This window comes from Monodelphis domestica, chromosome 3, assembly GCF_027887165.1.
Source record: "Monodelphis domestica isolate mMonDom1 chromosome 3, mMonDom1.pri, whole genome shotgun sequence".
Lineage (NCBI taxonomy): Eukaryota > Metazoa > Chordata > Mammalia > Didelphimorphia > Didelphidae > Monodelphis > Monodelphis domestica.
In genome coordinates, this window is record NC_077229.1 from 487634092 (window position 1) to 487656900 (window position 22809).

General features: G+C 35.4%; 1 protein-coding gene across 4 annotated transcripts in view; it reads right to left on the bottom strand.

The window, feature by feature from the left end:
* Nucleotides 1-22809, bottom strand: part of FAM169A (family with sequence similarity 169 member A) — an 86981-nt gene that overhangs the window by 15496 nt on the left and 48676 nt on the right. For all 4 annotated transcript variants that reach the window (XM_056824757.1, XM_007486533.3, XM_056824756.1 and 1 more), the window contains exons 3-10: nucleotides 21169-21268; nucleotides 20606-20691; nucleotides 17243-17414; nucleotides 13729-13908; nucleotides 7063-7191; nucleotides 5884-5990; nucleotides 3843-3897; nucleotides 3022-3172 (exon numbers count right to left, since the gene is read on the bottom strand). In XM_056824757.1, the coding sequence (XP_056680735.1) occupies nucleotides 3022-3172; nucleotides 3843-3897; nucleotides 5884-5990; nucleotides 7063-7191; nucleotides 13729-13908; nucleotides 17243-17414; nucleotides 20606-20691; nucleotides 21169-21268 (980 nt within the window). The remainder of the gene's footprint in view (nucleotides 1-3021; nucleotides 3173-3842; nucleotides 3898-5883; nucleotides 5991-7062; nucleotides 7192-13728; nucleotides 13909-17242; nucleotides 17415-20605; nucleotides 20692-21168; nucleotides 21269-22809) is intronic.

The following is a 22809-nucleotide window of genomic DNA, read 5'->3' on the forward strand; positions in this document are numbered from 1 at the left end:
CTTCTTGGTAAAGCTGGAGGAACTATGGGTATGGAACATTATATACACTATCAATCTTATTTAATATGTTTAATTTTGTTGGACTCTTGTTTTTCTATTGTTTCCTAATTCTTTGTTACAAAGATGACTATTTGGGAAGAGAATAAGGAGGGATATAGATGGAAATGGACAAAATGTCTTCTCATCCCTCTTCTTTGGAGTCAAGTTCAACCATAATGTTGAAGCATTCAGTTGCTTTTGGTGTTGTAATTCTTTATATTTATTTAATTGTGATCATTTCTATGTTGTTCTCTTGGTTCTGCAAATTTCATTTTGCAATGGTTTTTAAACAATCTTCCCAACCTTTACAAACAGGCTTGATTTCTTAAAGCACAGTCATATTCCATTGTATCATGTCCTATAACCTATTGTGATATTTTTCAACTAGTGGGCACCTACTTTGTTTTCAGTTCTTTGCCACCACATACAAGTGCTACTATAGATTTGGCATATATTGAACCCTTCTTTTTGTTTATTGACTTCCTTAGACATATAGGTCTATGTGGAATTGATGGATCAAAAAGTACTAACAGTTTATACTTTTTTCAACTAATTCTGAACTGCTTTCCAGAATGATTAGACCAAGTTACAGCTATGCTTATGATTTCACAGTTTGCCTACTGTTCCATCAACAATCTACTCTTCTCACCATTTTTGGTATCTTGGTGTCTTTGGTATCATGGGTATGTGGTACAACTTTGGTTTATTTTTGACTAGGAGATGGATTTTGGAGCCACCTAGAGTTCTGCTTGCTGAACAGCTCACAGTGAAACTGTCAGCTCTAGCTACTTCCACAGTTCAAACTGCCCATGTTGACTGTTGGACCCTTAAAATCAGATTGTCTGGTTCTTTGTCCTATATAACTCACCAAAACTGTAAAAATAGGTAAACTATAAAAATAATAAAGCAGTGAACTCATTATTGATTATAAACTGATTTAGATACTTCTGCTTGCTGTGCTTACAAAGTATCTTCAGTTTATATCAGTGAAGTGAAGCTTATAAATGAACTTCTATTCAGGGCCAGGTGCAAGAATGCTAAAGAGACTCATTATAAAAAATAAAATATTTATTAAAATATAGAAGGATAAAAAAGGATTTCTAACTCTAAGGGATTCTAACTCCACTCAAATAAAACTCCCTGGTTCCACAAGGAACCACTTCTCCTGTGTCATAGGCTACACTAATACTTCCTAATCTGATTAACACAAATTTTTCCTATTCTACAATAAACTAACACTCATCCTTATAATTCTTAATTTTGTCTTGAAGCTACAAAAATTACTTGCTAGCTGGCTGAGCTCCTTAGCAAGAACCAACTTAGGATTCTGAGCCTTAACAGTCTCAGAGTCCAAACCAAAGACGAGGTCTTTCTCAAGAGTGAGCAAGAGAGAAAAGATGTTACCTCCTCCTCTAAGCCCTCAGAGCAAGTCTCTGTGTGTGGCTCTGCCAACTGCCAGAGATCAACTGTCACACAGAAAAACCATTAGACTAGAAACTGACTCTGGCTGGAGGGGATGTGGCAAAATTGGGACATTAATGCATTGCTGGTGGAGTTGTGAATTGATCTAACCATTCTGGAGGGCAATTTGGAACTATGCCCAAAGGGCACTAAAAGACTGTCTGCCCTTTGATCCAGCCATAGCACTGCTGGGTTTGTACCCCAAAGAGATCATAAGGAAAAAGACATGTACAAAAATATTCATAGCTGCGCTCTTTGTGGTGGCCAAAAATTGGAAAATGAGGGGCTGGCCTTCAATTGGGGAATGGCTGAACAAATTGTGGTATATGTTGGTGATGGAATACTATTGTGCTCAAAGGAATAATAAAGTGGAGGAATTCCATGGGAACTGGAACAACCTCTAGGAATTGATGCAGAATGAGAGGAGCAGAACCAGGAAAACACTGTACACAGAGACCGATACACTGTGGTACAATCGAATGTAATGGACTTCTCCATTAGTGGCAATGCAGTGACCCTGAACAACTTGGAAGAATCTACGAGAAAAACCACTATCCACATCCAGAGGAAACACAGTGGGAGTAAAAACACTGAAGAAAAACAACTGCTTGAATATATGGGTCAAAGGGATATGGTTGGGGATATAGACTCTAAATGAACATCCTAGTGTAAACAACAACATGGAAATAGGTTCTGATCAAGGACACAAATAACATCCAATGAAATAGCATGTTGGTTTCGGGAAGAGTGGGTGGAAGGGAGGGAGGGAAATAATGTGATTATTGTAACCAAGGAATAATGTTCTAAATTGACTAAATAAATTAATTCAAATGGGAAAAAAAACTGACTCTGTCTCAGCTCTGTTTGAAACTCCAATTCTTTCTCAAGTCAGCTTCTCTACTTCTTATCTCTAAACTAATATAACAAGACCCAATTTCTAATATCATCCTTATAGTATGTGGTACAATTTTGGTTTAGTTTTGATTTGCATTTCTGATTTAATTTGCCTAATATTACATTAATAATTAAAAGAACTGATGAATAAAAATAAGACATAATTTTATATATACCTTTTTGTGAAATGATACCTTTTTTAATGGAGGGAGGGAAAGGAAGAAAGGAGTTAAGTGAGTATCTTAAATTTTAAATCTTACAAATGAATAGATAATTTTTTAAAAATTGTATATTTGGTGGATTTTAAATAGTTGTTTGATGGAAGAAAGGGAAGGAAGGGAGGAAAGGAAGGAAAGGAAAGAAAGGAAGGAAATATGTAAATTCTGTAGTTAAGAGAGGTCCTGCTAAGAAATTCCCCTTGCCAAAGTTAAGCAGCATCCCCTCTACATGCTATCTTCAAGAGCCCAGGCACTTAAGAAATGAAGTAACTTGTTTGGTGTTACACAGCTATAATCTATAGATTCTGATACCTATCAGATTCCTGAATCCAGGTCTTCCTGAGGCTAGCTCTCTAATTTATATTGCTCTCTACTATAACATATAATGAGTCTGTGGGTTGACCTTTACCTGTTCATTGGAGCCACAGATGAAGCCTGGGGAGTATTTTCATCCTCATCTTCCAGAAGGTTAATATCTGAATCCTGAAACTTCTTTCCAATCTTTGGCCGCTTCAAAAGAGAGCTTCTTATTTGAAGGTTAACAGGTGTTTTATCCAAACCTAAAAGACAACAATAAGCCTATCCTAAAGTACATATCTAGGATTATGCATATCCAGCATACACTGAAGTAGATTTTGTTTATATATTGACCCTACATTTCTCATGTTCTTCACTGATACTCGGGGAAAATGGGCCATATTGTTCAAAAGTAACAACTAAAAGAATTTTACCAACAATAATAATGGCCTACCTTACAAGAACAGCATTTCCAATATGTTCTTTTAAAATAAGACTTTATGGCTCTTTTTAATTTCTTAAATCACTTTAGTTATCTCAAAAATCCCTCCCTCCTTCTCCTCCTCCTCCCAGGAAGCCATCTCAGTGACAAATAGTATTTTTTTAAAATATATTTTATTTGATCATTTCCAAGCATTATTCGTTAAAGATATTTTTTTTAATAAAAGAATAATGTGTTTTAAAATCTCATTTCATTATTTAATATCCCCAAGTTGAGGGGTGAGGAGAGCAGGCTTTACCATCTATTTTACAATGGACAAAGAAGATGCTCAAGCACATTAATCAAAGGATCCAAATTCACAGTTGTTTACTAGTTGAGAAAGAATGAAAAAACTTGTTAATTCCAGGAAAGGTGTACAGGACCTGCACAGGACACAAAACGCAGGAAAATCTCAAACATTTGGCAGCAGATTGACCAGTGATATTTCTTACCTTCAGATGTACTTGCATAAGTATCTAATACACTTCTTTCTTTTACAGGATCAACCTAAAACAGAGGGATAGATTAGATTTCCATGTTTTTGACCCTTCTTTGAGGAACATGTGCTTCACCAACTTCAAAGTTAATATAAGAATCTATTTACAATAAAAAATATCTGAAATTCATGATTTAGTATAATTACATGTAAATTTGGTTGTTCTAAGAAATACATAATTTGGGGACAGCTTGGTGGCTCAGTGGATTGAGAGCTGGGCCTAGAGACAGGAGGTCTTGGGTTCAAATGTGGATTCCGACTTCCTACCTGGGTCCTGGGCAAGTCACTTAACCCCATTGCCAACCTTTCAGCACGCTTCTGCTTTGGAACCAATACATAGTATTAATTCTAAAATAGAAGGTATGGGTTGAAAAAAGATACATAATTTAAACAGTTATGCTACTGTATCAATTTTAATATATAATTTCAAGGTGTTTTAAAAATAAGATTCAATGTGCTCAGCAAGTCTTTTTCTCCCGACAACACATATGCATTATGTATGTCCATATCTACATTTCAAATCTCTTTCTGCTTTGACAACTATAAAGCCATGGAGTATTTTTTGATAAAACAAACCAAAATACAAAACCCCTGCAAGATGTTTAAACTATAACTCAGATTCCCAGAACTGAGGAAAATGATAGCCTTAAGAATTAAGTTTCATTGGTCAATTGAGAGGAATGCTTTTGTTTAAACACACCCCCACTTCCAAGAATCCTGACTTATTGATTGCTAGTGGATTTTAAAAAGATGTAAAGAACTCTAGCTATTTCATTTCTTTCAAATTAAGCACAAAATGACCAAGAAAGATAAATCTACTCTAATAAAAATGTTAGTATAAACATTCTTGTCCCAAAAGCTGGGATATTTGGGTTTATTTTATCAAACAATATCTTGCTGAGGTCATTTATCCCAAGTCTATGGCATTGATCCTCCCTTCTATCTCTTAGTCAGAACCATATTGTTTTGATGACCACTGATTTAAAGTCCAGTTTAAGATCTGGTACTGCTAGGCCACCTTTCTTCACATTTTTTTACATTATTTCCCTTGCTATTTTTGATCTTTTGTTCTTCCAAATGAACTTTCTTATAATTTTTTCTAATTCTATAAAAAAGGTTTTTGGTAGTTTGATAGCTATGGCACTGAAAAAGTAAATTAATTTGGGTAGGATTATCATTTTTATGATATTAGCTTATCCAACCCATGAGCACTTAATGTTTTTCCAATTATGTAGATCTAGTTTTAATTGTGTGGAAAGTGTTTTCTAGTTGTGTTCATATAATTCCTGTGTTTATCTTGGCAAATCTATTCCTTGATAATTTATATTGTCTAGGGTGATTTTAAATGGAATTTCTTTCTAATTCCTAGGTCAGAGATGGGAGGTCATAGGTTTAAATCTGGGCTAAAACACTTCATAGCTGTGTGACCCTGGGCAAGTCACTTGACCCCCATTGCCTAGCCCTTACCACTTTTCTGCCTTAGAACCAATACACAGTATTTATTCCAAGATGGAAAGTAGGGATTAAAAAAAAAAAGAATCTCAGAAGATGGAAGGAAAGTCATCAAGTCTAACCCATATCAAAACAGAAATTCAACCTTATGTCTTTTCTGATAAATCTTGGCTTCAAGACCTTTAATGAAAAGGAGATGACTATCACTCAGAGGCACTCATTCAAAATGCAAATTAATGCCTTATTTTGTCTAGTTTGTCAATTCATGATCCTATATTCACTTAATGCCAAGAATAATTCTATTTCTTAATTCCACTATGTAGAATTGTCATGCTCACTGTCATTTCTAAACAGCCTAGTGGTGATAGTTGAAAATCTGTAGAATTTGTTTTATTTTCCTCTGAATGACCATTTTCACAGTAGGTACAAGAAGTATTTGCTGAAAAAAATTACAATTTTCACAACCATAAGTGGGATTGAGTATTTTGTTAGAAACACAAAAATCATTTTAAGTTTCTATAACAAATGTGTGGACCTACAATTACCTGCATTTCACTGGGTTTGTTTTCTCCACATCCTGTTTCATTTCCTGAATCGGATATAGAGTCGCCGTCTTCATATGTAAGTTTTCTCATTTCACTTTGGGGAACCTCTGTGCTTAGAAGAATTTAAAAAGAGAAAAAGCAAGTCCACTTAACATTTAATTATAACATCACCATTACAATCATTATGTTATACCATAAAGATTATTATAACCCAATACCCAGGAGTCCTTTTCTTCAAACTCCAACTCATAGATTCTTAAATATTTTGCATTTTGTGAATTCCAAGAAAGATAGAGCCTATCCCCCTGTATCTGAGATGGCTACTCCATCCATGTCATATGTTCAGCATTATATCTTGCTTCTCTACCAATTCTTAGTTAGCATGATCAGTAGTTAGTTGAAAATGAAAGGAAATTTCTGTATCTTAACTCGATTAAGTACTCAGAGAGTTCCACCCTTCTAACTCAATTAGTCAGAAACTTGTGATTCCTTTGATAAGAGATTATACTCTCAAGAGAGGTGGATCCCACAAACACTGCCCCCCTGGACAGTATTAGGCAAATTGAAAGATTGCTATTGGTTTCTGTGAAAAGGGGGAAGAGACAGGAAATGACACGGAAACCCTTCCTTGGTTTTTGGAGAGACTGGTTCCAGAGATTCCTTCCTCAGCTTGTGGAGAGACTCTTTCCTTGGATTCTACGTTGGCTTGCTGGAGACTACCGGACTTTCATGTGGAGATCAGGATTTGAGGAAGTCCTTATGGGGGGCTGAGCCGGACTTTACTGGAGAAACACTTGGGGCTAGTAGGACTCTTCAGGCTCTATCTCTTTTTCTACATTTCCTATTTCCACTTTTTCTACCATATTGTAAATAAAATGACTGATAACAGCCATTTTGACTTGGGGACGAATATTTTATAAATGGCAACCACTTTTATAACTCTCATATTGAGCCAAAACCTAAATTTAAACCTTATAAAAGATGACCAGAATGTCATATGTCTAAGGCCTTTGGAACTGTTCAGATGACTATTAGTATCCTAAAGGCTAATATACAAAAATAGTTAAACTTCAGAATACTTTTGTAGCATCTATTGCTGTACACATTGTGGATGATTACCAATGGACATTCACTTTCTAAACTAGAATAGTATTATAATCAACTTAAAAAAATTCTTACCTCCATGTCTGAATGTTTCTCTTTGTAAAGCACTGGTGATGGGTATTCTCTGATGCCAGTGTCCAGTTCCTTCGATTTCCCAAAGAAGGTCATGATCTCCTGGGTACTTCTCAAAATACTGTTTACAAGCTATAAAATATATTTAAAATGTTTTTTTTAATCCAAATATTTAAAAATACATAATGTACAAGAGTCTGCTAGTGAAAAGAAGAAAAATCAAATTAAGTTAAAAATCTGAATGGTTACACTCTTGAAAGATTAATGATTTCAAAAGAAGCTAAATTCAAGTGGAAACTCGCTATAATAGAAAAAGCAATAAAACTAGAATCAACAAATGGTTATAACATATCAACTTTTAATATATACCGTATCAAGTTACCCAAGGTCTTTTAAAAATATAAGATGCTACATTTTATATCTTGTTATTCATGAGGAATGTTATGTATAATATTTGCTATAAATGCAGATGTTGATTTCACTATGTATTTGAAGAGTTAGGTGGTAGCACCATAGTGCATTAGGCAGTGCACTGTCTTGGAAGCAGAAAAACTTATCTTCACAAGTTCAAATCTAGCCTTATTAGCTGTGTGAGTCCAGGCAAGTCAATTAACCCTGTTTTCCTCAGTTCCTCCTCTGTAAAATGAGCTGGAGAAAAAAAATGGCAAACAACTCCAGTATCTTTGCCAAGAAAACTCCAAATGGGGTCACAGGAAGAATCAGACAAGATTGAAAATGACTAAACAACAAAACATTTCCAAAACCTTTGTCAAGAAAACCCTAATGGGGTCACAAAGAGCCCTACACAACTGGAAAAAACTATCCAAAAAGAAGTTTAAATTATATTGAATGTCAAAATTGGATAGGATATCAGAGGACAGAAGCTTTGAGAAGGGGATATGACTTGCTCATGGTCTTACGACTTGGGTCAAAAAGAGAATCTAAGACTTATGAAACTAATGTGAACAATAAGGTGGCACAGTAGATAAAGCAATGGGCCTTAAGTCAGAAAGCACAGAGTTCAAATCTGATCTCAGACACTTATCTGATGTGTAATCCTGGAAAAATAATTTAACCACTTGTTTTCTTCCACTGTAAAATGGGGATAACAACAACATTTAGCTCAGTATTGTTGTGAGGATTCAACAGTGCCTGACACATAGTAGACACTACATAAGTGCTTCTTCCCTCCCCTTCTTTCCATTATGAGCTGTGCAAACACAAACAAGTCACTTAAGTTATCATTCTCAGTATCTTCATCTATAAAAATATGGATAATAATAATTCTATTACCCCATAGGGGAAAGGGGCTAATTGTGTACAACTATGTCTATGAAATAAAACATCTTTATGATGTATGAAGTCTTCACTTTTACTGACTGACCCTTTACTTTCTCTTTCTGGCCACCATGACATGACAATTTCTAGAATCATAGATTTAAAGATGGAAGAGTCCTCAGAGGTCATCTCATCTAAGGTCTTTTATTTTAGAAGTGAGGACAGAAAAGCCCAGAGGTTGACTTGACTAAGGCCATGAAGATAGATGAGGCAGAGTTAGGATTCAAACCCAGATCATATGTGGTATGATTGTGGTGGAATATTACTGCATCATAAGAAACAAAGAGTAGTTACACAAGATAACAAACAGTGAAATGAGTAGAACCAGGAGAACATTATACATAGCTACAGAATTCATGGCAGAAGAATAAATTGTGAATGTTACCTCCAGAAAGTGAACAGAAAGGTGAAATATGAAACAATTTCTATGTACATATTGGCTACCTTGATATCTTTTGTGATGCAGGAAGGATGAAAGGGCGGGGACACTCTTGGATGGGATTTGTTATGTATATATGAAGAAAAGTAAGCTAAACAACATATTAGGAGATTTGAGTTCATTTGTATTCTATCTTCTTTTTCTTTGTATATGGAAATGTTTTGTTTGGTTTTGTAAGATTTGGAATTTTAAAAAATTTACACACACACACACACACACACACACACACACACACACACACACACACACACAAAACTCAAATCTGGAAACCCATTTTTGGGGAACAAGAATAACCTAAACCATCAAGAACAGATAAACACATGCAGAATGATCAATATGAACATAGCCCTTGACTACTGATTTTCAAATCATTACAAAGGAGGCCAGGATACATTTAAATCATCTCTCTATAGTTCTTTTGCATAATGTAACAGGAAATAAAAAGCCACTTAAGATTTCTGAGGATAGGAATATGCTGAACGTTGTATTTTAGAAAGATTACAAAGGAGTAAGTTCAAAAGTACGGTGACTAGAGAGATGGTTATAAAAGTAACCTCGGTATAAGTGCATAAACAAGTAAGTAGCAGTAGGGGTATCGAGGTAGCTAAGTGGACAGAGCTCAAGTCCTGGAGTTGGGAAACCCAAAGTTCAAATCTGGCCTCAGTCACTTCCTCACTATATAATGCTGGGCAAATCATTTAACCTCAGTTGCCTAACCCTTAACTGCTATTGTGTCTTAGAATTAATAATTAGTATGAATTCAAAGACATAAGGTAAGGATTTTAAAAAACAATGTAGCAGTAGAAAAGGAAGATGAAAAGGCATTAAAAGGAAAAAACCAGCAATACCAGGCAACAAAGTGAATCAAAAAAAATAACAAAAAAATCTGTTGGGAGGTGGCAAGCTAACAATATCATATTTAACCTGTATATTGAAAAAAAGATGTTCAACAATACCACAAAGATGTCCTGCACAAATTCTAAAAAAGGCGATTCACTTAGATAGGAACATCTGAAAAAACCTATCTGCTGAAATTTGCCATGTGCCTTTCCATTGCCTTCTGAGTAATATCTACTTTTAATTTTTAGAGATAGATTAAATACACTGTTTTACTGGGATATAATATGCCCCACCATTAGAATGCAAATATTAAAAAGATGGGCTTTTGTTTTCATGGGAAGTTCAAACCCTGTATAAATGAGTCTAATAAAGAGCTTGTATATATTAGAAGGTAGGCATATAGTGGTAATTGTTAATACTGAAAAAAGGCAACCAAGAAAACAAAGTGCAAGATTTTTTCTACATCTTTGGTATATTCCCCTCCTTCAAAAACCCTGCAAATTGATCACTTAATGCCCAGACAACTGTTGAATACCTAAAACAGAAATCTTTCACAACCTTTATCCAATTTGGCTACTTTCTCCATCTCTATTCCCTTTAGTGCCATTTACATCTCCACTATAAGCTTTCTGGTCTGGGTGTGGTGGATCTATTGTCCATGAGTGAGAAAACAATTTTGTATCCTTTTCATTTTTCTTCTGTTGGCTATCTTCTTTTAATTTTTACTTTGAAATATTCCTGGGATTAAATATTTGCTGGGCTTTCTTTAAACTGGTGTTACTATTCCCCAATGCTTCTCTAAGCTTAAGAGATAATACAGATCACAACTGTCCATGATGTTTCGTTATAAGCTTTAGATTCATATACAAAATATGACTTTATAGTCTAACTTGATATAGCTTTTGGCAGCTATCTCTGAAAAGTCAGGTGTTTTCTAAAGTATTTTTTAGGCTCACTCGTTTTCCTTGTTGTAGCACTTAGTTTATATTTGTTAAACTTCTCTGTAAAATGGTAGTTGGTGTACTGTATAATTAGTTAAGTACCATCATTCATTTCCCATTTGATTGGTATTTAAATAGTTAAGAATTATTTCAATTAGATATTATCGTTTTACCATCACTGTTTTTTTCTTCTGTTTTACAATTCTGATCCTAGCTCAAATGAGTCAGTGATCTTATTGTATAAAGACAAGGATAGTTCACTTCAAAAATAAAACTTGACTTGTTTCCTAAAATAGTTCATTTTGTTCTTTATGGTACACTTTATGTTTATGGCTCTTTATGATTTTGGGTACACTTTGAAAAATGTTTCTGGGGATACAAACAAAAAATGAAGCACCCTCTGCTCTCAAAGACCTTAAACTTCACTTAAACATCTAACAAGTACACAGAAAAATAAACATAAAGCAATTTGAAGAAAGCACTAATTACCAGAGTTATCAGGGAAGGTTTCACCAAGGAGGGGTACATAAAAATTGGCCTTTGCATAAAGATAAGGATAAAGAGAGAGGAACACAAAGAGCAAACCTCTTCCAGGCATGAAAGACATACCTCATGCATGTGTCAAGAGTTAAGAGGTAGGAAGCTTAGCTCAAGTTTCCCCTAATAGTACAATATGGCTAGAATATAGGTCTAAGAGGGAGAATAAGGATAAAAACAAGTTGAAACTATCAAGAACTCTATTCAATCATTGAAGTGTTTTCACAGAATCACATATTAAATTTGGTTGGGATCTTGGTGGCCATTTGGTCCAAACTTATGGGTTAAAACAACCCCTATAACATAACTGTCTAGTATGTTACAGTATCACCTGAGGACCTCCAATGAAGAGGAATTCTCAATTCCATCTTTAGATGGCTCTAATTGTTTGAAAAGTTTTTTCTTCTCTTGGATACAACTTTCTATCTTTGCAACTTTCACACAATGCAAGGGAGTAACTACATGGCCAAACCAATGTCTTAAAATATCTTAGGAAGATTCTTTTGGTTACAGTAGGGAACATAGATTGGAGGAGAAAAAAGCAAAATGAGAACTAACTAAGCAACTCCAAATAGGCCAGGAGAAGTTTTGAATTGAAATAGTAACCATGTGAGTAAAGACAAAAGGATGGATGAGAGGTACAGAGATTAAATTAAAGAGACTTAAGGGAGAAGGAAGGTCAAGGATACCTAAAGTTACGCACCTGGATTATTGGAAGAGAAAATTTTGGTTGCAATAAGGAGCATAGATTGGAAGAGAGAAAAAGAAAAAAGAGAGAGAACTAAATAAACAACTATAAATAAACAGTAGAAAGATCCTGAATTGAAATGCTAACCATGTGAGTAGAGATAAAGAAAGGGATGGACCCGAGAGGTATGATGAGATAAAATCAAAAAGGCTAAGGGTCAAAGATACCTGAAGTTATGCACCTGGGTTACTGGAGGAACTGTGATGCCTTCAACAGAATCAGTTCATTTTGGAACATAGGGCAGACATAGAAGGAAAAATATAATGAGTACCATTTTAGCCATGTCAGCTTCAAAATGCTAGTAGAATAGCAAAGTGGAAACGAAGGATTGGCAGCTGACAAAAAGAATAGTCAAAAGAAGAAGAGACAACACAAGTTGGAATAGAACTTTGGAAGATATCTGTGCATAAAAGTTAGGAAATCAATTAAGATCCAGATGGAAGAAAATGAGATAGTTGGGTCATAGAAGCCAACAGAGGAGGAAGTAAATACACAAAAGAATAAGGCAATCAATTGTTTCAAAAGCTGAAGCAGCTGTTACCTACAATGCTTTTACACATGAGGAGTGGGCCAAATTATCACAGACATCTAATACCAGAAAAAGAGTTAGGTTGGTCATAAAGTAAAAGTTGCATCCTACCCTAAATACTAAAGGAGGGTCTTCAGCCCAATGGGTTGATCCCTCCTTTGAGAGATTATGGAAAAACGTGAACAAGATTTACACATAGGGTTAAGAATTCGTAGATGGCTTAGAATATATATATATATACCATGGATGGAATCTGAATGATGAAATGACAGTCACAAATTCTATGCTATTTTCACATTTCAAAAGGTCTTTTAATTTATTCACAATTCTAGACTTGGACAAGAGGCCATAATTGCCCCATAAATAAGAGAAAAAAATAAAATAAAGGATTCTATGCTCTAAACATATGCAACTGTAGATATAAATGAGCACTGCTATGTCAAGGATCAGCTCCAAAAAGCTGGGCACTAAACAAATGCACTTCATTCAACTTATGATTCACTGTCTATTGGCATCCTCCATATGGAAATTATTGCATTCTTGGAAAAGAATCAAGATAAGGATTGGTCAGGGACTGAGGGGGGAAATCACTGTAGGAAGCAATAGAGCACCTGTTGTTCATTTGAACTCCAAATGCCATCCCCAAAGTCAATAGAGTTTAGAATGGGCATTCCACACTTGATCCTTCTCCTGCCAGCCAAAGTAGTGCCTGGGTCCATTCTAATAATAAGCAGATGGACTGCCTTAGTATAAAAATGTTTTGAGAGGGAGTATATTTATGAAATTATAGGGGAAGTCAATAAGAAAATGCTTCACTTTTATAGACCTTGCTTTATAAATTATTTTTCTAGGGTGTCAGGGAACCCCAAGAGGTTGTTTTAAAATATGATATGGTAGAGAAATAAATTAAGCTTTGATTTTCCAAAGAACCTAGAATTAAAAGTATATTGAGGTGGAGAGGAAACTAAGGTGGCCCAGTGTTTTGAGAGCCAGGTCTGGAAATCAGGAGGTCCTGGGATGACATCTGGCCTCAGATACCTCCTAGTTTGTCCCTGGCAAGTCTTAACCCCCCACTGCCTAGCCCTTACTGTTCTTCTCCCTCAGAACCAAATACTTAGTATCAATTGTAGGATAAAAGGTAAGGGGTTTTCTTTGTTTTGTTTTTTTGAAGTATATCATAATATATTTTGGGGAATTCAACTTCAATTCTAAATATCAGAAATGTGATTGAGATGCTTTCAGAATGTCTAAAAACTCCCAGAACACAGTAATTAATGTATTTTTAAAACTAATTTACCTGTATACATAAAAGAAGATAGTGGAAACCGTAGACCAAGTGTATCTTCTGTAAAGGAATCAACAAAGTCTTCCAGCATCAGTAGCCCCAAATCTTTCCCCCGATGGTTCTTTCTTATGAACATTGTGTCAAGCACTGGAAGCTGGTAACTTTGAGTGAGATAGGATGCACACTTGCTTCCTGAAATCATAAGAATGGAAACAATTTTATCACTACTTTTTTTTCCAACTAGGTTAAAGAAAAAATATATATACACAGTATAAATTTAATGAAAAAGACAAAACATTTTTTAAACTTTTATTTTCTATCTTACTAACAACTCTTTAATAGAAGGGCAAGAGTTAGGCACATGGGGTCTAGGAAGTCTCTGAGGCCAGATTTGTACCCAGGTCCTTCCAGCTCCCTACATAAAGCTATATTCACTGGGCCACCTAGCTGCTCCAATTCAAAGGGATTTTAATTTAACCACACAAAGAATCAGAAGACTGAGCAAAGCAATAAATTGCTGCTCAAAAGCTGTTTGACAGAGTCACATAACTAATGTAGTTAAGTCCAATTTCTGAAAGAGCTTCCTAACCTAAATAAACTGCACAATCTTTATTTTTTTTAAAATGGTCCTCTAGCTCTTCTGGACACTTACACAATGTTGGAGTTGCTAAGACAGTACCTTTAAGAGGGTGCGTGCACATGCTGACACCCAGACACACACACATATAGACAGACATACACACAGACATGGACTAGACAACCTATAATTGATTTGGCACAAGGAATTCCCAGATAATGAAATTTTTCCATTGCTAATGCAGATTTGCAACTTCCAAGCAAGGTAATAAATAGAGTCTTTAAAAGTTCCTTGCAGTATTTAGGTTAAATGACTTGTCCTGGAATTCTCAACCCAATATGTAGTCTTAAGAGAGTTTCCTTTTGAGTAAATGGGAGGGGAGGGGGTGCCAAATGATTTGCTTTGAACATAAGAGCACTATATCAAGGGGCAGGACTTGAACCCTGTCTTTCTGACTCCAAGGCTGCCTCTTTAGCCAGCGCTACTTTATTAATACTATATGTGAGGAGCTAGGTAGTAGAGAGGATAGGGTGCCAAGCCTGGAGTTGAGAAAACCTGGGTTCAAATCTGACCACAGATATGTTCAAGCTCTATGATCCTGGACAAGTCACTTAACCTTGATTCCCTAGTCCTGCTGCTCTTCTGTTTTAGAATTGATACTAAAGAAAAAGTCTTTTCTTTTTTTAATACTTAATTTTTAATAATAATATCAGAGACAATGTAAAAGCAAAACCCAAATTATAACGATCAGGATTTAAATCATCAAAATTATGAGATTAAAAGGAAAGCCAGAACAAGAAAGTCAAGAAATACAAATTAAATAGCAATTCAATCTAAATTATCTGTGAACCAAAGTGCTTGATTTAATATTCCATAATATTCAACCCAAAAAATAATTTGGAGACTATCTCAAAGTTCACTATGATGTTATTTTATCTGTTATAGGCCAGGTTTAATTTTAATGAATATGAGGAATAGAGAGAAACCCAGACCTCATTTGAGTCTTGGCTCTGATCCCTGGATAATTGGGTCAATACAAAAAATGTCAGAACCCCTATAATCTTCAGTTTCCTTCACAGATAAAAGGACTAACATCTCCATCTACCTACTCATCTCACATAGTTGTCATGAAGAAAGCTTTCTGTGACCCTCAAATTGTTATATAGAGTGGTTATTATTAAAATACTTTATTCTATGGTTATTTTTATGTCCAAATAAATACCATTTTGCTCATGTAGATATAATGCATTCTATTTTGTAAAAAAAAAAAATCTATATAGCTGATGGGTTTGAAAATTTCTGTTCCTTTAGCAAATAAATGATTAACTAAAGATGTCTTTTTTCGATTAAGATGGAATATATATTTGAAAACCCCTAAGATGTTTGAAAGTCTTACCATGTTTCATAAGCTATCTCTCAAAATGTTGGCATTTTTCCTAAAGAGTGGTTACTATGTTGGACTTTCCTGCCAGAATTAAAACAGTTTAGGTACATGACAGGAGTGAGGGTAGGGTGGCTAAAAAGTAGTTCTCTACCATAGACCTAATCCTATCTAAGGTGAGCTAGGAGACAATATCCAATCTCATATAACAAAAGTTGTAATAGATAGAAAACAGGGGAGTAGGGAGAGAAAAGGGTAAGAGTAGAAGCAACAAGGAGACAACTACGTGGCTCAGTGGCTAGATAGCCAAGCCTGGAGAGGGAAGGTCCTGGGTTCAAATGCGGCCTCAGATGCTTCCTAGCTGTGTGATCCTAGACAAGTTATTTAACTGTCATTGCCTAAGCCTTCCGGTTCTTTTTCCTAGGAACTGTGAAGATGGGATTAACTCTCCCCTGCCTATTTTTAGATTTAATCACCAAAAGCATATACATCCCTTTTATCCTTAAGTGGGGGTGGTTTGTGACCCATGTGTGTGCTTGGTTCAGATGAGGCCTGAGTAAACATCTTCTCTCTTTGATTTTCTTACTTTCACTCTTTCTCCTTTTGTAAATATATTACCATTAAAAAAAATCATTTGGAATTCAGCAATAATTCCTGGTGACCACATTCTTGGATATTTTATCCAACCCTTTCATTTTAACACCTTACATTCTTGACCTTACAGAACTAATATTTATTATTGATTCCAAGACAGAAAGGAAAGATTTTTTTTTAAACAATGGCAATAAGAAGGATTTCTGAGGTGATAGGGGAAAGGAACTTCTGGAGACAAAGAAAAAATGGAAATGAGTTATATTAATCCTTAGGGTCAGTGACTAAAGAAATTTTAAGGAAAAAATAATTCATATGACTAACTAGAAAGATATGTCTTTTATTCTGAATGGACAGAAAGAGCAAAGACTTGAACCTAAAGTATTCCCTTTGTTAAATGTTAGCTCCTTTAAAAACACAATCAACCTTTCAATTCCCATGTGAACTATTCTACAACAGTAACTTCTATGGCTTTAATAAAATAGTTACAATAAAAATACAAATGTGAAAAAATATTTCCATTCTCAGCCACCAATATTATGTCCCACAACTGCCTTTTGCATTATTCCCTCACCCACCTCCCATTTGTTTTTATTTGATATATACAACTTATAGTTTTTTTTAAATGGGAATACAATATAGGAAAACATTTCCAGCTAACAGGTTTTGGGATTCTATCTAAATGATGTATGCTTTACTACACAAGTTAACCATATTTATTGTTCCTAATTCAAATTCCAAAAATGAATAGCAAAAGACATGAGCTTAAAACAAGAGGATACTTTAAAATAACTTGCTGATAAAAGATTTTTTATTCTCAGTTCTGTGGAATAGTTTTAAAAAATGTATTGAACAAGTACTAAATTAAAAACTTCACTTTGAATCTTAGTGAATAATTTAATGAAGAATCACAGATATTTGTATTAACAGGGTAACCTACTTTGGTAGACAGAAACAATATACTTTAAAACACTCACCTGTAGGTTTAACTGAATAAAATCCAATGGCTTCACCTTTCTTCCACAAAAGCTTAGCATAATCCGTACTACTATGGCATAGGAATGGGACTTCATTTCTTTCCATTTCCCGTTTTCTATAAATAATTCGATTCAAAACATAGAGCACCACTCTTTCCCCTAGACTCTTCACCTAAAGGGGAGAATCAAACACCAATTCTAACAATTAGATCAAGAGTACTGTTGTTCACCTTACTCCTGGCACCAGCTCCTTGGAATTCACATTAGTTCTACTATATTAATATTGAATATATTATTTTTATTATTAAATATTATTTATTTTATTATTAAATATATGTGCATCGTGTTATTAATGTTTTATTAATATATTAAATATTATTATGTATTAATATATTAATATATTAAATAAGGGCCCACATTAACAGTAGGAAATTCAGATTAGGTTGGAAAGAAAGGTGGTGTCATGAATGATAGCCTGATAGCGCCATATTTTTTGAACAAGCAGATCTTGTACTAGCTGTCAACTCATGCCTTATAACATCTATCTAATCCATGTCTAAGATGGTACTGAACCCAAACACCTGCTTTCCTCCACATCTTACCTACCATCACTTCATGCAGACATGCTGAATGGCTCTGTTGCAAAGGTCTTTAGAAATACTAACTGAGGGTCACTGTAAACTATCCTAACAAAGTGACACTTACTTAAAGGGAAGTCTGGGTGACTCAGTGGATTGAGAGTCAGGCCTAGAGACAGGAGGTCCTGAGTTCAAATCTGACCTCAGACACTTCCCAGCTGTGTGACCCTGGGCAAGTTACTTAACCCCCATTGCCCAGCCCTTACTACTCTCCTGCCTTGGAACCAATACACAGTATTGATTCCAAGACGGAATAAGGGTTTAAAATAAAAAAGTAATGCTTAAAAGCTTTTTCTCCAATAGAATGTGGTTGGCCGGTAAGGATTCTTTGATTCTCTGTACTTGTATTCAGTGCCTGGCACACAATAGTTGTTTAATAAATATTTGTTGAATAAGAATATGATAATTCCCAACTCAAGAGAATGGCACTTCCAGTTCTACAAGTAATGTCTCGGTTCCATCCTATACTCTGACTCCTATACTTATCAATCTATACTCAGATGCCATGTTTCTCTTAAATTGTAAGTCTATACATTATCCACAACAGTGGCTACTACTCCAACTACTAAGAGCTTTCTTTAATCAAGGGCCATCCAGAACTGCTGCTCTTCTGTTCTAGACCAGTCCAAGCTCTTTCCATCAAGACTGGCCCCTCATTATCAGACTTGTACTTCCTCCTGAGATTGTGTGCATAAATTACAAGAGAATGGGAAAATTTTATGCACCTTTTTTATGGGAATTAAAGAAAGTGACAAGCAGGTAAAAGGAACACACCCAGAGAAAATGTCTAAGAGCAGCTGTACAATGTGGACACATCCCTCTCGGGAAAATGATTCAACATAACGGCTGCAAGGAAAAGAGAGAAGTGAATGAAGAAGTAAAGCAGCTTTGAGGACTCTATAACTCCATACTATCAGGAAGAATGACATTTTCCTAAAAACGATGGAAAAAGAATTTCAAAGTAAAAATAAGAAAAAAGGATCTGAAATAGCAGAAGAGGATCTTGCCTGTATAGCAGGGAAGTGAAGGTTGGAAGAACCCAATAAAGGGAAGAAAGTCCAAAGAATACCTAGAGCTAAGAAGTAGAAAGGGTCTACTCTATACACCACCATCATTGACCTCTGGGTCATCCACAGCTCTGATCTTTCTCAGGCTTTGTTATAAGATTAATAAATACAGAATACACAAGGAGAATAGTGATGTTATTTAACATGAGTGGTTGTGTGGGGAGCAGCTTATATCACTTCTCAAGTACAAACCAATATGATCTCTTCTCCCTGTTCAATTCTGGCCCCAGCTCACTGTCTATTTGTAATCTATACCTGTCCCATGAGAAGACTGCTGTTGTTGTTGTTCAGGAATTTTTCAGACATGTCTCTATGCCACATTTTGGTAAATTTGCAAACTATTTCAACCTTTTCCATGATCATTATACCTGCTCTGGTGATCTATGATCCTTGGTGTTACTATTGGAATTGTATTGGAATTAGAATTTGGAATTTTTTAGGGTACCATAAACCATGCCCATATAAGAATTTCAAGGATAAATGTTGGGTGTATTCTGACTGCTCTACCAATTGATCCTTTCCCTCTCCCTCAAGCGTACCTATTCCCTGAGACAAAACAATGTTGAAATTAGGCCAATTAATAACCCTAAAATGGTTTCTAGGTGTGTTTAAGTGAAGGCAATCAGAGCTCTGAATTGATTTAGCCCTTCTAGAAAGCAATTTGAAACTATGCCCCCAAAGTCATTAAATTATACTTAGTAATATAGTTACAAAATTTATAACTGAGTTCCAAAGAAATATAAGAAATAATAGACCTATCTGAACAAAAATGTCTTTCTCTATTTGTAGTAGTCTCCTACTCCCCTCCCAAAAAAGGAAACTAAGGGAATACTCATGAGGAATAGCTAAACAAATCATGGTATATTAATTTAATAGAATATTATTACACTATGATAAAACAATGACAGATAGTTTCAAGGAAAGCTGAAAAGACTTGCAAGTAGAATGAGCAGAATAAGAAAAATACACACAACAACATCATTTAAAAGTGATTTTTAAAAAATTTAAGAACTCTGATTGTTATAATGTCAGACTACTGAAGACAATGCATACTAATCACTTCCTGACAGAGAGGTGATAAATTAAAGCTGAAAAATGAGAAATATGTTTTTGAACATGGCTTAGGTTAGAGTCTGCCTTGTTTGACTATGCATATTTGTAATTAGGCTTTGTTTTTCCTTTGTTTCATATGGAGGAAGGGGGCAATCAGAGCTTGTTATCTGAAAATAAATAATTCTTTAAAAAATGAAGACAGGAAATGGAATGTCCTTGCTCAACCAGAAGAGGAGAACCAAGGCAGAAAAGTGACTCAATGCCATGTCACTGGTGAGGTCTTGAAGGGATAGGGAAAGAAGTGGAGAATTAGAGGGCATGGCATAGTTATTTTCAAATATATGATAGGTAGTCACAAGGAGAGGATGGATATACTCTGCATGGACCCAGAAGGCAAGAATTAGGAGCAATGTGTTTAAGTTGCCAAGAGGGAGGCTTCAATTCTCTGTAAGAAAAGACTTCTTGAGTTCCCAAGATTCTATTGTGATTGAGCTAGACATAGAAGACAAATGTCTCTAAAGATAACAGTCTATAAAAAATCTCTATTTTAGGAGAAAAGATAATAATAATGCAATATAACTAGAAAATTGCAAAATCTCATTTACCTGCTGAAGTCCTTCTCTAGAAGAAAGTGATGTTTTCACAATATCATCAACAGACCACCAATGATCAACAAGGTACAGAGCCACAGCTTCAAAGGAAATGAATCCAAAAGGAAGAAAGGAAGAGTATTATTAATAATTAAATCCAATATACTATTTATTGTACCTATTGTTGCTCTTTAGTAGTAGAATTTTTAAAATGTTTATCTATATAGAAGATCATTAACTAAATTCCAAATCAAACCACAATATAGTTCTAGTGACACTAGTCAAACTGCCTTTGGAAGTTTAAGTCATTATCCTCAAATTGGCATCTTTAAAAAAATGATGTCATCTCTTACTTTGGCCAGTTTGTTCAGATGAGAAAATAATTTCATGTACTGAGGTAATGGTCAAAAGAGTAACCAAAAATAAGGGAATAGGAGGCAAGTAAGGGAATGGGACAGATTTCCTAGAAGTTGTGATTAGAAATATACTGTTATGAAAACATGTATAAGTAGCTCTTTTAATATATCTCTAAATGAATGGAGGAAAATCCTTCCGTTTATAAATATCAAGAAATATACCTGTAAGTGAGTCCTCTGGTGCAAAAAGGGCAAGAATTTTGTGGTTCTGATCACCACCATAAAGAGGGACGAAGCCAACAGTTGACAGGCTAATTGGAACCTGAAAGAAAAAAGAATGCTTTATAACATGTTGAGCAACAGAGGAAATGCAAGAAAACCACACACACACACACACACACACACACACACACACACACACACACACACACACACACAAAGTGTCAGCTTATTAATTATACCTGTGAACATTTTTTTAAAACCCTTATCATTGGTCTTAGAATCAATACTGTGTGTTGGTTCTAAGGCAAAGGAATGCTAAGGGCTGGGCAATGGGGGGTTAAGTAACTTGCCAAGGGTCACGGTTAGGAAATGTCTGGGCTACATTTGAACTTGGGACCCCCAGTCTCGCTAAGCCTGGCTCTCAATCCACTGAGCCACCTAGCTGTCCCTACAGTTTTTTTAAGCCCTTACCTTCAGTTCCAAGAAGAAGAGTACTAAGGGCTAAGCAATTAAGGTTGAGTGACTTGCTCAGGGTCACACAGCTAGGAAGTATCTGAGGCCAGATTTGGATCCAGGATCTCCCAATCTCCAGGTCTGGCTCTCTATCCACTGAGCCACCTACCTGTTTCTATCTCTGAACATTTGTTTGTTCATCAGATGTTAATCAGACAGCTAGGTGACATATTAGATACAGCACTGGACTTGGAAGTACTAAGGCTGAAATCCTGCCTTAAACACTAGCTATATAACCATAGACAAGTCACTTAACCACTGCTTGCCTCAGTTTCCTTATCTATTTCCTCATACAAGGTTTGTGTAAGGATCAAATCAGTTAATATTGGTAAACTACTTTTTACAAAGCACCATTTTACAAAACAAGTTCATATCTTAAAAAGCTATATCAAAACCATTTAGGAAGAGGCTATCAACTAAATTTTAATATTATATAAATTATATATTCATATATATTTAATAAATACTTACAAATTTATCATAAAGTCTCCGAGATTAATTTTTTTAATTTTATAGTATTTTATTTGATCATTTCCATGCATTATTCATTAAAGACAATGACCATTTTCTTTTCCTCCCCCCCACCTCCCGTAGCCGACGCGTGATTCCACTGAGTATCACATGTGTTCTTGATTCGAACCCATTGACATGTTGTTAATATTTGCATTAGTGTTCGTTTAGAGTCTCTCCTCTGTCATGTCCCCTCAACCGCTGTAGTCAGGCAGTTACTTTTCCTCGGTGTTTCTACTCCCACAGTTTGTCCTCTGCTTATGGATAGTGTTTTTTCTCCTAGATCCCTGCAGACTGTTCAGGGACATTACACCACCACTAATGGAGAAGTCCATTACATTCGATTATACCAGTGTTTGTCTCTGTGTACAATGTTCTCCTGGTTCTGCTCCTCTCGCTCTGCATCACTTCCTAGAGGTCGTTCCAGTCTCCATGGAATTCCTCCACTTTATTATTCCTTTTTGCACAGTAATATTCCATCACCAACATATACCACAATTTGTTCAGCCATTCCCCAATTGATGGGCATCCCCTCGTTTTCCAATTTTTGGCCACCACAAAGAGCGAAGCTATGAATATTTTTGTATAAGTCTTTTTGTCCATTATCTCTTTGGGGTA